The sequence below is a fragment of the Rhyacophila brunnea genome, unplaced genomic scaffold (assembly GCF_057557595.1).
Source record: "Rhyacophila brunnea isolate RB1 unplaced genomic scaffold, BYU_Rbru_1.0 scaffold_9, whole genome shotgun sequence".
NCBI lineage: Eukaryota > Metazoa > Arthropoda > Insecta > Trichoptera > Rhyacophilidae > Rhyacophila > Rhyacophila brunnea.
In genome coordinates, this window is record NW_028233361.1 from 37429563 (window position 1) to 37446481 (window position 16919).

Consider the following 16919-nt stretch of genomic DNA (forward strand, 5'->3'; position numbering starts at 1 on the left):
TGGTTATTCCAGGACCGGGGTAACTCATTGTCTTGGTCTGAGGTGAATAGACCATTTTCCCGCATGAAACTTATTTGGATTTATTATATAGTCATTCCGATCCTAATAGGGATCGGGCCTCCACAGAGTGGAGGTTTGTATTAAACAGATTTTGTTTTTACAAGAAATGGGTATCAGCCACTTGCTCAACCTATTAGGTCCATACTCTGTCTCATACACAAATTGAAAAACAATATGTGCGCTTGGTAGACCCAGGATTCGAACCTGGGACCCACGACACAATAGGCCGACGCTTAAGCCGCGTGGCCATCGTGGGTGACAGGATTTTTATTATAAGGCAATGATACACCGTTAAGTGTTACAACTATTGACGAGTAAACCAATCTGTATAATTAATAGAACGCACCCCCAGACCTACACTGACGTAAGTCTGAATTTTGCTGTTTTGAGTTATGAATGCAGTTCAATTACATTTATTTTTCTCTATCTCGGGAGAACACTGGCGTATCTCTAAAAAAAATATTTAACGAGATATACATACCCGTAACTCCAGTGTTATTTTAAATAAATTGAGTCAAATATTGAGAAGAACACTCCAGTAACTCTGATACTTTTAAATGAATGCCACTAGAAAGATATATTTTTTTCCAATTCTACAAAAAAATGGACATTGTAAAGGCATTGACATTAAATCAACTACCATAAACATGGTTCAAAAAGTTTGTTTCGGCTCTCCTGGAAAATGGCTGATTTTGACTTACGTCAGTGTAGGTCTGGAGGTGCGATAATTAGATTTAATTAAAGATACTAGTATCAATTTTGTCTGTGAAAGGGGAAAGGGTGTGTTTTCAAGTAAAAAGCGGAAAGTATTTTGGAAGATTTGTTTTATTCTAACTTTAGAAATACACTCGCGTACACAACATGTCGTGTTAAAATAGGGATGATACAGGGAAGTACAGTCTCTTTGTAATCATAATTAACTGACACCATCGAAGTGATGCCGCAAACAATTATATTTATTTACACATTTTTTCAAAAACTCCATGACACGTGACCGATTAAAACATGTCCGATCCGTCATAAATTATAACCGGCCGCGAGATTGTCTCGCACGAGCCATGCGGTCGGTACGCTCCGTACATTCTTCAAGCTAAAATTGCATCATAAATAACAGCTCACACCACTCTCACATCTTACCGTAGATTTTGAAAAAAAAACGAGTTAGACAAAATAAATCTTTGTATAAAAAAGGCAATATCATAAATACAATTTTCCTCTGAAGGTACAAACAACTAAAGTAACGCTCCATGACAGATTCGTTGAAGAGGAAAAATCCTTAATTATTACGATAAAAAAATAAACTAAATTTACGAAGCCTCCACTGTGATGTTTCACCAAAATGTAGTCATTCAAAAATTTGGAAATAAAACTACTACACTTTCTCTTACTTCTTATTCCAATAAAACTTGTGAATAAAAAGTTAAGAATATATTAGCGGTGCAACCGACGGGTGAATAAACATTTTTTACGGAAACACAGTTTTACGGAGGAGGGTAAATAACAACTGTACATCGAATGGCTCACGATTATAGCACAGTGGAGGCTCTAAATGCATTCTAGTAAGTTAATATCTACAAATCATCATTTTGGGAGTATAAAAACTTTATAAGTAAAACAGATCGTTCGGAATGTGGAAGAATTAACAGAATTGTGCCCGGACACGCCGCGTAGGCGGCCGGCGTGGTGATAGGGAACGACTTATTTAATAGGAAAGAACAATAATCGATAACAGAACTTAAGTAATTACAACTCCAACTCACAAACAACCATGAAGCATTATTCACTCATTCACAAACAGAAACTCACCGAAGAGATGCTCCACTTTTCAAATGCACTTGCAATTCAACGAGACAAACCACCATCATAAGACAGCATAGTTCAATCTGTTTGACCTAATACTGATGGCTGGACGTGTTGTATAGAAAAAATGGAACGTCTCGTCAGTAGTTTTCAGCACTGATTAGATGCCGTCGATTTCATTTATTCAATTTAATAATATTTGACGCACGGCGACACGGCCGACGGGCGTCTTAAAAAAATATAGCCATCGCGGACGATTAAATTATCTAAGGTTTTTCTCCGTCTGCTCTCGAGGGCGGCGCGGAAGTCTCGACCGGCGGCGGCGGAGAATCCAGTTGGAGTCCGTCGAGACCTTCCGGCGCCCGCCTCTTTAAATACTCTGATATTCTTATTGATGTCGGTTTGAGATCTCCTGATGCCGCGTGGACTCTTGATGAAATGTTGTTAAATAATTGATTGTATAGTTTTTTTTAAATTTATTGCCGTCTCTTACAACTCGTCTTTCCTTGGTGTGTCGTCATCTTCATCTTCCTCTTCCGCCTGAGAAGAAAAATATATTATTTAATTAATTAATTCAATACCTACGCACATATTTCTTTCCTAATTTTCCTCTGTATACTATAATACTATGTATCATATTATTAACACATGTTTCTTTGAAAAGACTTTCTTCGAAAAATTACTAATTTGACATTTATGTTAGGGAGCCTGAACAATTTGCAGGAAATATGTGTCATTATGATGCTGTGTCTTTTCTTATTAATGAACATAAAAAATATATATTAACACCATAAAAGACTATTATTTTAAACATCTTCATTCATAACTTGAAAATAAAGCCATAAGTCCATCATCAGTGGTTAATCACATTTTAAAAATTGATATTCTACTAAACACGTGCATTATACACATTTAATGTTCATTCAACATTAATATATTATGTACATAGCAAAATACATTCTTTATTGATTTAAAATGGTTCAATATATTATTATATGAAGGTGCATTCTTTCTCATTCAATAATTATTATTCAAAGCTCATCCCCTCAATTCTGTAGGACATGCTTGCATGAATGAAATATCAGAGGTAACTGAGCTGAGACCTAATCTTTAGCGTACGACACCAAGGAATGGCTGAAAATCAATATAATTTGCACTACATGCAGTAATCAATGAAGGTTACCTCTTCAGATGTGGCTTGGCCGTACTCTCCGCCGGACTCGATGAACTTGATCATGCCCTCGAGGGTCCTCTCGCCGTTGTACTCAATCACCTTGTTCTCCTTGGAGTACAGTTTGAGTGTGGGGAACGATGTGATCTTGGTGTGCTCCAGCTCATTGGCCGTAGAGTCCATCTTGGCAATCACGATGTCCTTGTTGGACGCGTAGTTCTCGCCCAAGCTCTCGTAGATCGGCACCAACTGTTTGCAGTGACCGCACCTAAGGACAAAAAATATGTTTAACAAATGCAAAATAAAATTATAGTATTTCTCTTAGAAAAAATTTGAATACACGGTATGCATGTGTAAACATCACGAGCATGTCTTGTTTGAATGATGTTTTTACCAAATTTTCAATGTACAAAAACCGGATGTTTGGATAGATCGTAGCCTCGTGTGCAGTCATTACCATAATGCATAACAAGGAAGTAAAGAAACCATCATAATGACGAGCGATAACAGTGAAAAGACACATTCACTCAAGCATACACACGACGCAAGAGTTTCCGAGCAATCAGTCTATGAAGAAAATCACCTATCCTCTCCCAGACCTAACTAGCTGACACATGCACCGCGTCTTTCCTGTGCATGGCATATTTCCTTCAGATTTTTCTGAGATTTCCATTTTTTTGGAAACATTTCCACAATCAAAGTACATAACATAAGAAAAATTTCTTACCATGGGGCGTAGAACTCAACGAGAACTGATTTAGTTTCATCGAAGACGACTTCATCGAAGTTCTTGGCGACAAGGGTCCACACGGGAGTTTTATTCCAGTCCTCAGGGATGTCTTGACTCAACAGATGCTGCTTCAGCTTGCCGGCCAAAAAGTCTGACACGAAGCCCTGCGCAAAGGAAACTCGTTCATTAAAAAATCCAATAGTTACACAGGAGAACAATTTATACTTTGAGTTTTCAGCAAAAGAATTTGACACACAAGGTAAAAAAGCAGGAAAATCATTTTAATGCTTTATAGTCAGTCAGTTTACAGAGTCTCTGTTAATCAATTTTGTTCACAAAAACATTTGATTCTAAACCATAGTGGAGTTCTACTACATAAATAAATGGAAGTTTAATTAATGCCTTATAGTATCCATATTATTGACACACTATTTACTCTCTTGCTTACTTCTTTAAAGAAAAATCATGCAATATTTTTACTCAATTCTCTCAGCAGGCGTTTCAACTTTTGATGGAAGTTAACAGGCCAATCTTCAGGCTGCTATCTGGAGATAGTTCAAGCAAGTAGCAAATATACAAACATTGATTATTACAAACCTCAATGTTTTCAGCAGTCAATTCTGGGTTCTCAGGTTTGTATTTCAGCATGTCCTCTTCCAAGCCGATCAATCGCATCGAAGGTACCTCTTCCTTCTTCATTCCGAAGTATTCCATGATTCTGTCGATAAAATTAAACATTTCAACTAATGATGCACATAGTAACAGACCAATAAGATAATAAATAAGTAATTACAATTGAATATTATTTATCACGAAACAAAAAGAAAAATACAGAAAATAGTATCGTATTATAGTAGTGAAATGATGCATCGTATAATATGTCAATCATCTTAGATAAAATTCGAAGTGTCAGACGAGTAATCTATAAAACTGAATCACGACTTCCTAGTCAGTTAGAAAATTTCACATTACAGTTTTTGTAGAATGTGTTTTTGGTGTTCTTCGCTACATACCCTAATAGGGAAAAAATTCTCAATTCTTCCACGTTGCAGGGTTACATACAGTTTAACTGGAATGGGGAGGGGTGAGGTGAGAAAATATGGAAAATCATAGTGCTATTCATTATCTTCACCTTTGGTGATCATCTTCGTCGGTGTCGATGGTAACGAAGAGTACCTTTCCTCGGAATGCTTTGGCAGCAGGCTTGGAATTCTCCAGATACTTGTCAAAATCTCCTCCTTCCTGGAATTCAAAGGAGAAACAATTGCATTAAAATACATGACTTTCAATAATTGACAACATTTAAAACTATGACCAGCTCCCATCGGCCATTATCTATATATGAAAATAATTGATTGAATTCAGTTGGTTATCAATAAATTTTTCACTCTAGTTCTGCAAAATTTAACCTTGTTATATTGGTACTACTAATAATCGATCAAACGGTTATGAGACACAATTTATTTTACATATAAATCAAAATCAAAGCTACAATAAAATCGTCTCTGTTCTGGCAGAACACACTAACTGGAGAATACTAGTTTTGAGTAATTTGACTTTGAAGATGTTAAAAAGTTTGAAATAATGGTCTATCATGTGAGTTTATTAAGTAATCGTAAAAAAGACGACTTTAAAATAAATACTGTTTATTTATTAAGAAGGTTTCCAGACGGTAAAGTTTGAAATAAGGAACAATTCGGTACTAACTCAATATGTAATTTTTTCGAATTAGTGTCTTCTGCCAGAACAGTGACGAAATGACTCTTGTAAGATAATTGGCCAAGAGCTGGGTAAATTAATTTTGTTAATTTGTACAGTCTGTGGCATTCAGAAAACGCCCAAATAAAACTATAACAAACACTTTCTAAAAAGAATACTTTTGTGTAGGATTTAAGTGTGGGATAACCCACCCAAAAAATCATTTTCTGCTTGAAAAGTACAGTATCGATGAATGGAGAATGAAATGTAATGGCAGTCTATTAGAATTATTGGAACCTAGACAAGCTATAAGAAGCAATCTTACATGTATTATTACTTTAACTAAGATAGAAGATATGATGATGATCTCTTCATGTACAAGCTATAAAATCAAATACAGCCATGTACCGACTCAACAACTACATAGATAATAAACTTGGAGAATAATTATTGGTTAATATGGAAGGATATAATAAGGAAGAATGGCCAGGACAAGTAGTTCGAAAAAAAACAATCCTAGTCAACAAAAAGTGTTGCATGCGAAGGAAAAACGTCTGAAAGGTAGACTATAGGCCTTTAGAACGACGATATAGTGACATTCTGTGGCTATATGTAGCAACGTAATACATGCACAAGACCGAGATGAACGGAATCAGCTCGGAGACGTTTTCATCCGGGCAGACTATAAATGATCGACATAGTAATGGACATACCTTGGACAAGAATAGCAAGAGGTGGTTCTTGATTTCTCCACCGAAGATCTTGGAGGCGGTCTCGTGGCTGAAGTCGACGATGAGAGGAAGAGCTTCCGCGGCAATCCACTTCTTCAAATCGGCCTCGTTGTTTTCTCCGGAGTATTCTACGCGACCGTCATCAAACTGCAAAGAAAACATAATAGTTGATAATAAAATAGTATCATTATGCAAAGATGTTATGATATGCCGACAGATATTTTAAATAAGCTGTTTGATTAGCATTTATTCATATAATATATGTACCAAAACAAGTTTGATAACAACTAAGGAATTGATTATAAATTTTTGTATTTAAATATTATAAACAGGTACAATGTTGAATTGTGTATTTAATATATTCAGTATTTAATAAAAATTTTCTGCTTCATGTAACTTTTCCTTGTCCAAAACAATTCAATTAAACTGAAGTTATAATAATATTATACTAATTAAAACACCTAGCATGAAGGACGTACTTCAATGTCAAATTATATAATGAAACAAAACAAACAATGCTAAATGCACTTACGCTTGAAAACTATAATAATCCAAGTAACAGTAATAACAATATCTAAGCAACAGCGAACTACCTGCATGATTATTTATTTCACTTTATGGGCCACGAGTCAAGATGTACCTAACAAAATTTATAAAAATAAAAAACAACCCAAGTTGTGGTAATAAATAAGTAAACTACTCGCATGATTGTTTATTTCACTAAATAGGCCACAACAGCCCAAAATCAAAAACAACAATACCAAATTATTAACTGGAATCAACTATTTTATATTCAATATCAATTAAGAACATAGCATTCTTGATTGAACACCTTGGATTTTGAAATAACACCTTAGTTAATTATCGTTAGGAAATTTCAGTGCGATTAATATAGTTCCAGCAATAAATCGTCGGTAATTTTCTACAAACACGTATCTCAAAAAACATAACTTTTCAGGAGAGGCAAATAACAACTTTATTCTCAGTTTTTAATTCAGAAATAAATTTTCTTCTATGAAATATCCATATAGTATAGTTATATTTTCATGAAAAAAAAAGTTATGGTTCTTCTCAATCTATCGCACTATACTTTCGACTGATCATTGTCGAAGATACGAGAATGCGTTGCAACTTTACTGTGACTCATTTCACAATATTACTGCAGTAAACACGTATCTTGACTTACGAGAAACAACTTCAGTATAATCATCTGTCGGAGTTCAGTATTCTGTATACTTACAAACACATAACTCAAGATATCTAATAATATTTATAAAAGTCTTTTATTGTGATAAGAGTTTTTAGTCATTGCTTAAATATATTATGTTATAAAGTATGTTTTGAGATACGTGTTTGTAGAAAATTAAATGGACACTTCTTCGCAACCTTTGAATTTTAATGTAAATGTAGTTTATTCTGAATATTTAGTATGCTGTGGTTATTCTTACCTTCTTGAAGACCACAACGCTTCCGCACTTGGCTTCATAATCAGTGTATACTTCATCGCTGCTGGTGATACCGAAGACTTGGTCGTCCAGACCGGCTGCGACAGCCAAGAAGTTCTTTGCTGCGTCTGACTCGCGATCTCTGAAGAAACCGACGACTGCGACTGGAACCGACTCCACGAAGTCTTTGGCTTCCTTGAGGGTGGTGAGCTCCTTCGCCGGGGGACCGGTCTTCTTCAGCAGCCAGTTTACGATGTCGTCGGCTTGTCTGCCTCCTGTTCGTTGATAAGAGAAAAAAGGAAATTTAGCATCACTAGGTGGCTATTCACCCGATTCGATAAAAACCATAGACCAATGTCAACTCAGCCTTTTTGAGAACAGATTCCAGTAAAGCATTTTTAAACAATTGCTCATTCAATCTCACCAATAGCATACATACATTGCCATCGTATTTACTTTACCTAATTATCAATCAGAACTTATGCATTTGTAAATAACACATCCTATATGATAGGCTTTTCGTCTTTTTTACATTGCTTAAGGCGCAGGTGTTTCCATATTATACGAGTTCATTGGCACATTGATACGTGGTAGAGCTATAAACTTTGACAAACTGTTTTGTAATATTTCATTATTAAACCTACATATGACATAAGCGATTTTTTGTGATTGCTCATTAAAATATTCTAAATAATTATGTTTGTTTATTTAGTTGTCTATTTATGTAAATTAATTGACGCAGCCTGTTCTTTCACAGGTAGTTATGGATACATTTGTATTATAATGAGAATATTTTGGTTATGTCAAGTCAATCACGTTTTGTGTCGTTGCATGAAGTAAATTTAATAAAACAATACCATCCATTCATAAAAAATTCAAGTTTCCGGGTTTATCTTGGAAATTACTGTACAAATTCATAATTCATAGAGAATTTACTAGTTTAATCCAAAATTGTGTTAAAATGTTGACAGTTTTAATAACAGACGATAACATTGCAACAAATACGCAATACCAAATGACTTGCATCCAATATTATCATGGATCTCAGTAGATTTTTTGCAGCTTCACTTTATTATATCAGTCTCCATCTATATAAAGAAGGTCTTCTTCAGCATCCATGGATACGTTTATTTGAATTTTCCAATTGCATTTGTATTTTAACTCGAAGATAACACTGAATGATCTACAAATGTCTACATAATAAACGGCCCAAATAGTCAACAGCCCCGTTTCTCTGCAATTACTAAAGCACCCACCGTAGGGTAGAGGTTATCATAGCCAGCTCCCGATGGGTGGGTCACGAGTTCAGAGCCCACCGGCTTGAGGAACTTCACGTATTGTTTTTGCAATATGTGTATTTTAATCCAGGTCACGAACCCCACGTATTGAACGAATGACCACAACCGAACAAAAACATGTCGAGAAAGAGTGATTTACTTTTCATTATATTAGAAATATGTGCTATGTTTATGAATTTTCAGATAAAACTTACTGCCATAATATCTGTGGCCTTAAATTGAATAACAATGATGTTTTATTTATTTTACCACAAGTGTTTTTGAAGCAGTATTTTACAAAGAAATACTACATACCATTTACGTAAATATAATATTATTTTTATTCTTATCTTTTTTTAGTAGATAGTAAAATGAAATTACATTTTATTTTAATGTATATTTTATCACATTGTATGCAAATTCGTGTTGGGTGGACAAATAAACATGTGCGTCCCGAATCATGTCAAATAACATTTAAAATATAACAGAAAATGTGGTCAATGCTCCGACATCATTGTCGCAATTAAATAAAGTTAAATAATGTAATTAAACATGAATGATAAGAGAATTGAGATTATAAATAAATAATAAGCATTTTATGTTTCATTTATCAGAATATTGCCAGCGTTAATAATAAAATTTTTCCTCATCCAATAAGCATGACATATTAGCTTAATTTAAAAATAGGAACTTTTCACCGTAATATACACAGTGAATTAAAGAAACATTGTTTTGTAGTGATGCTATTTGAAATTAAATTAAATTAATAAACAGTTAAAGGATACACTAATTTCTATTGAATAAAAAAACTAAAAAAACAAATAACAATAAATTGCAGCATGAAAGGCAACAAAAATAACTCCTTATTGTGTCATCATAGTAGAGGTGGAATGGTTCTTCCATCCTTGCATAATGTATTAAGTATAATAGATTGTTTAATGTGGACACATTTTTTATTAGTCTTTTATCTAATTTATTGTAGCTTTCACTTTGGTCTCTACTTTTTTATATAAAAATATATATATATATTGAACTTGAGGATCAACCACAGTAATATAGCAAAACAATAATGTAGCTGTAGAAGTGAAACAATCAAACACCCCAGCTTTGAGAAAATCACATAACTATATTGTAACCTCACCAGGAATAGAATCCTAGAGCCCTCGAATCAATGGCTGCCGATACGGAAACGTCACTGTTTCTATGGTAATGGTCAGCATGTTTCATATGAGATTTAATTATTAATCCGTAAAATACAAGTACAAAACAGTAAATGTTCATTAAAAAGTAATCAGAAATTCGTTCACGAATGACACAGAGCGGAAAAAGTGTGAAAGAAACAACAAAAGTAAGAAGAGGTTGGTTTTAGTTTCGTACCATTGTACTCGACGGGAGAACCGTTCCTGAAGAACTTGAGTGTGGGGTATCCTCTGACCCCGTACTGCTCCCCGAGGTCCTGCTCCTGTGTGGCGTCAACCTTTGCGAGCTTGATGGCTGACTCCTGCCCCGCGAGTTGAGTAGCTGCCTTCGCGTACTCCGGCGCCAGACTCTTACAGTGACCGCACCATGGAGCGTCTGCAAATTTTACAATTCCTTTAAAGGATATCTTACATACCTAAAAAAGAAATCAAATTTATCTTGTGCAATTCATGAATATTATTATGTTCGTAGCAACACATGGCTATGTTAGTAAATTATTCAGTCACAAGTAAGGATATGAATGAATCATCTGTTGCAATCGGGGCACACGGAGGGTTCTACATTAAACCCCCGTGCTGATCTATGGAGTCAAAGCCGGGACATTAAAAAAACCGAGCCTCGTAAGATAGAGATTAGAGACTTTCAAGATGTGCTGTATTGGTGCACGGTGATGATTTTCTGAGCTGATCACATTACCGAGAGTTTCTGCATACTTTCCACAATGAGAAATATGATTTACTACAGTTTATAATGCAGGGAAAGGTAGAGGACATCAGACGCATGAGAAAAAGAAGAAGATTCTTGACTATGCACTCCGTGACTCAATGTTCAATGTGTTGGGAGATCTAAATGACCAGCCTAGGATAAAGAGGTGTATGTACTGCAATTTGATTGCCAATCTTTGATAGAAGACGCCATAAAAAGGAAGAAGAAAGGTGTAATAAATAATCCATTCCGCAAAACCATCAAAAGCAAAATATCGATTCTTCAAAATAAATAAATCATAAAATTCAAAAAGAATTCAGTTTTTTTTCTTTAAAAAAAAAAGATTATTAGTAAGTAGGTGGACTGTGTCCTGGGCATCAGTTAAAAGGGGCCCTTGAAAGGGAAATTAGAAACGTCTATTTCAATTTGATTCTCTTAGATTTCAAAGAAAGTCAATTAAATCATTATGTTCCAATACCAATTTAAGGAATTAAATCCGATTTCCTCTTTTAACACATTGACTGCTGACTAGATAATTACTAACTAATTACCATATTTAAATAGTATGCTAATTATATCTAATGGCCACCTAATCGTTAGGCGCTAGGCGTGTCTTTGGGGTCCAATGTACAAATTTGAATCACATATTGGATATCCGAAGGCATCAGTAAATTGACACTTCAATATGAATATGAGCGTGCATATTACATTAAATTATTATACATTTTTGCACAATTAAGTAGCAAAGTGCCTTCAGATATTTTTTAGACAGCATAAAATTTCTTGTCATCAAATTGATGAAAAAAAATGCGTGCAATGTCGTATGTGATAAAATTTAATACAAAACATGCATAATATTACAAAGAAATAATTATCAGCATTTAATTAAAATTAAACTATGCTGGAATATTTTTGCAAGTTGTTGACACCTACTGAACAACAGTAAAACCAGTTTTTTTTTTTATTTCATGCCCACTAAATTATTAGATAATAATGAAAGGTTAATGACATAAATAATCTGCCTAATAATGAACAAATCATTAGAGCGATGATTATTTTATTCCAACCTTATTATACTAGAACATAATATTGCATTAAAAGACAAAATGATTTAATTAGATACCTACGCAGATAATCAATTACCTGTATGGTTATTGCAAAAGTAGTACCTTCCAATGACAGAAATATTTTTTCTAGATAGGTACAGATATTAGATTAATATTATGGTACATTTTGGAAGTAGGTACATAACATTTTGTCTAATTTCAACTGTTTTAAAGACAAGGAAAATGGGGAAAACGGGCATACATATGGGAATTATTAATTTCGTAAAAAAAATATCATAATAGATTAAACATTGGGTTAATTAAATGCTGTGCTTGCGGACCGTTGTACTGGATCGGAAATAATTAAACAAAGCAACAATAGTAGCCGGCTAACGTCACTACGCAAGCATGACTTGATGAGTTGACGTGTCACTATTTTTTCGAGTTTTGAAGGAAAACAAACATACTTTATTCACGAATGTTAATAACTTTGATAACCTTTAGCACTATTGATTGCATTACTGTGCCCGCCGAACAATTAAATTAATTATTAATGACGCGTAACCGGCGAAACGATAGATAAAGAGATGATACTTACAAAATTCGACAAGGATGAATTCGTTGTCCGCTATCGCGCTCGGGAAATTTTCTTTCGTCAAAACTAAAACGTTTTCTTCAGTTTTGATTTCCGCATCACCGTTGGCTGCTCCGAATACGGCGAGCGCTAAACATATCGCCGATAAAAAGTACATTTTGCAGGATCGTCGACGTACCAGACAAGCAAACTATCAACTAAGCTGGCACCGAATTGAAAGGTCTTTAGGAAATGCCAAAATGTGCAAAGCCGGTCTTTACGTGGCAACGTCGAGCGTGGTCTATTCTGATTGGCGGATTTATTTCTCACTTTCTCTGCAATTGCCATTATGGCCGATAGGTTTGATTTTTTTAAATTATTATTTGCTAAAAAAACCTTTTTAATTAAAATTTTGTTTTGGATATAATTTTATTTACCGACTCTGTAATAATTGCACGTACTACTAACAATCAAGACAGAATATGTTGATAAAAACTCTTGATAAATTAACTAAACACTTATTACCTATTGTTTTAGTCGATTTTTTCTTAAAGTTTTTAGCAATTACATTTTAAAATGAAATCATGTAAATCTTATATTTAATTAGAAACATCCAATACTCTACTTACTTCTTTAGAGTATTATTTAAGAAATCATAAGCAAGAATAATATTATTTTTTTCTATTTAGTATACCGTCACCGTTTTAGCAAAACCATCTATGTGCACTTTCTCAAATTGTGCAGGAGAAGGATAAAACTGAATAAAAAAATAATGTTACATTTAAACATTAAAATTATGAAGAATGCTTTATTATAATCAGAAAATGGTCTAAGATTATTATTTTGTTTACAAAAATCTTTTATTTTTAATACAAAAATAATAAAAATACAGTTTGTGATGTCACATAAGTTGTTTTGACCGTTTTGTAAATACACATAGTTTAATTTATTCATCAAAATGTGAATAATAATAAATTCATGAAAAACTGTTACATAAATAATAGTTGAAATATACATAGTGCGTTAGTGATAAATTGCAATATCATTTTATTAATTATTAATGCAATAGTGAGATGATATTATATTTATAAGTTCGTTTACTTTCTATTAGCAGGTTTAAATGTTAGGTTATCGTAGAAATAGTGGTGATCTTTCTCTATTACACTTTTTAATTCCTGAAGATGTATGTATTTCGACTGCGATATTGGCAATGATTCATTATATATATTACAAAGGCAGTCAAACGGTTGCACTGATAAAGTTGAGTTTGTAAAAGATTGTTCCATCTGGTAGATACTGTAACATTTTAATATCATATACAACAGGATCTCCGATTCGTTTTCCTGGTCTGATTGAACTTAATCCAGATTTAATCTTATCCATAATTCTTAAAAATTTAAAATCAATGACATTAATTTTATAAGGTTGTTTTGGTCTTGCTAGCCGCATACGTGCTATATAATCAGATGGTGAATATATTGGAGGCTTAAAATACTTTTCTTAGGTGGCATGTGCACTATCGGCCTCTATCATGGTGTGGCCTTTTTCCAGAAAAAGCTGTTGAATCTCGATGTTTTTTCTCTCTAAAGATATAACTTAGAGCAGTAGCGAATAATTTATTTCGGTTTTGATATCCACACCCATCCGATATTAGAATTATTTCATTGTATTGTCCTGCTTTCGATGAGATGAGACAAATTCATTAGAAGATACATTATGAAGAATGTATATGGTGAAATTGTGTAGTTGCAGCTTTTGTTTATAATACATTTGTGCCTGTGTTTTGGACATAGCAGCACACTTTGGAGATCCATTGTGATTACTAACCGTCCAGTAATACTTCTGGTACTCTCCTTCATTTCATCTTTGGTCTTCTAGCATCTTTTTTTTTTAATAATGTGGCTATTGTATTTCATTTCTGAAACATTCTTCATTTTATAACTACAGCAGATGGCAGTGATGGCACACTGATCTTTACGTGGTTGGTGGATACTGATTTTTTGGTGGTAAATATACTGGAGTATATTCTGCTGCTTTATGACCATTTTCCAGAGACCATTTTTTATATTCATCATGCATTTGTATTTTGGATCGGAAACACGATTCCACATACACCCTGGAGGTATTTTCTCTGCAATAATGGCTGGGAACTTTGGAATTAGATCCAACCATAATGTAACATTTTTCCACAAATCTCTCCGTTTTGATTTTTGGTTGCACTACCAATTATTTATCTTCAGTCAGATTCTTATTACCTGTGATTGTTGCTTTCAATTGGCCACTGTCATCGAGACGTTTGTAGTTGTTTATCCAACTTTTAAATTAATTCTCGCCTATACCCTATTGACTATGTAGGCATCTTCCAGAAATTATTGAATATTTCCTGTCTCTCTTTTTGAGAAAGCATCTTTCAAACCGTCGTGCAAGACCATAATGCATAGCATATAACATAGAAACAAACTATGTGTAGCCAAACTGTAAAAAAACATTACACTCTCGATATCAAAATACCATCTTACTTATCCTCTTGCGTCCTGAGGTACACATATGTGGACGTTATTTAAATATTTTTTAGTAATGATTTGAATGGATACTTGAACCGCATTTGACTAAAGTGGTATAGATAGTATATTTTTCTACCACTAGAGCAAAACACTAGCCTGTGTAGTTTTAAAATAAATTGTTATTTTGACTTTGAAGTTATGGATATTTGCACAAGACAAAAATGGCGGCTAAAAAGTCAACTCTGACAAGTAAGTGCTTTTAATTAAATATTAATATTTATTTATATTAAAAACCAATGATGTATTTAGTTTCACAATGAATCATAGTAATATTCCGTATACTTTAAATTATCTTAACACTTTTGTAAAATATTATAATCATAGTTTCAAAATTCGGTACACACATGAGTAACTCAGGTCTAGAGTGATATATTTTGACATTAGTATATCTGATTTATTGAGGTTATGTTTTTTGTTTACATTTAGACGAATCCTTGAATAGCCAGCATATTGGTGATATTTTGAATGATAATGATGTCGAAGTTGGTGGAGGATATAACCCTGACGACAGTAATGATGTTCACATTCATCTCCTGGGCCCAGATGATGACTTTATTCTGGATAACCAGTGAACTTTACTCACTGCTAGAGGCTGAGATACATCCTTCAAATTCACAATCCAGGATCCTATCCTGGCTTATGAAACCATAAGGTATCAATGCTCATATTATATTACTTTATCATTTAGTCATAAATATCAAACTTATCATTTTATTAGGCAAATGCATGCACTGCTAAAAAATCAATTAAGTACCAATTAAATTGATACAGTTTGTGATGAAAGGGCTTTGTGATCTCCATATTGAGGATTCGATGGACAGAATAATTAATATACTTAATATACCTAGTGATTAATACTATTGGCCATTAGTATTTATATTCCTGGTGTTGAATACTTAATAAATAGGAATAAATGTATCGATTAATTCATAGTATTGTATTTTCTATTGTTTCAGTACGCTGAGCCTAATAAGACGAATGATGCTGAGCTGAAGAGTTCAGTTCATGGCCATATATGGTTTATTGGGTGCTGGACTCCAATTGCTCTATAAATTATTCTCCATGTGGGGAAGTGAATCCTACCTATCTGGTGAAGATACGATACAATCTCAATGCAACGCTGTGATGTTACTTTGGCTTCACAACAACTGCCCTTGTACGTCTACACATATGACTTTTTTACCAGCTTCAACCTCACCGATTCGTTATTTCAGGCCAATACGTGTTATGATTCAAAGAAGACGAAGAACGATATGCATCACTCAGTCAGCTGTTGTAAAATACTGATTACAAGTCGATGAGCCGCATTAATCTTCACAGTGGTGTGTTTGCCTTCACAGGACATCAAGCATGTAAACTGTGAGGATCTTTGACCACTGTGGACATGGACTTGTTGGACATGGACATGAAATTGTTTGCTCATTGTACATGCAAACTTATAGGAAAGAAAATATTCACTGTCATTGGAATACTTCATAGTCATGGAAAATCAGACTTGCAAACCCTACGATTTGGTATGAAAGTCACTTAGCCATCAGTATCATCATCGATACAAGGTCATCCAAGAAACTCTTCACCATTAGCTTCAATAACACACTGAGTAAACACAGATCTACTTCTACAGCAAAGAATGGTTGTCCCTAAACCTATTCCCTGAAGTGCGCTAATTAATGTGTAGTATTTTAGGGTTTTGACCGTTAATGTACTATATTTTTAATCTAAATAAATATAATTTTCCAATCACCATTATATTATTATGATTATTGTATTATTTTTCTAATAAAATTGTATCATTATATGGATATCACATTGTTTTTGTTTCATTTCATTGTTTGTACTGTATCCAATATTGTACTCTATTGTGACCTGAGATGCACTCACGTGCACGTAGTGGATTTTAGTTAATATATAGTAAAAA

The 16919-nt window shown here is 33.8% G+C and overlaps 1 protein-coding gene and 1 long non-coding RNA gene across 2 annotated transcripts; one reads left to right on the forward strand and one right to left on the reverse strand.

The window, feature by feature from the left end:
- Positions 1–867: 867 nt before the first annotated feature.
- Pdi (protein disulfide isomerase) lies at positions 868–12678 on the reverse strand. Its single transcript, XM_085960068.1, has 9 exons — positions 12462–12678; positions 10290–10487; positions 7639–7910; positions 6173–6337; positions 4894–5003; positions 4359–4479; positions 3759–3925; positions 3044–3299; positions 868–2400 (listed from the first exon to the last, which is right to left on the reverse strand). Exons 1-9 carry the CDS (start codon positions 12613–12615, stop codon positions 2350–2352), a joined length of 1494 nt encoding a protein of 497 aa, XP_085816194.1. The 5' UTR covers positions 12616–12678; the 3' UTR covers positions 868–2349.
- A 2477-nt stretch (positions 12679–15155) lies between these two features.
- LOC147063591 (uncharacterized) lies at positions 15156–16810 on the forward strand. Its single transcript, XR_015072140.1, has 3 exons — positions 15156–15190; positions 15428–15653; positions 15958–16810. It is a non-coding gene; the product is annotated as an uncharacterized LOC147063591 (long non-coding RNA).
- The last annotated feature ends 109 nt before the right edge of the window (positions 16811–16919 follow it).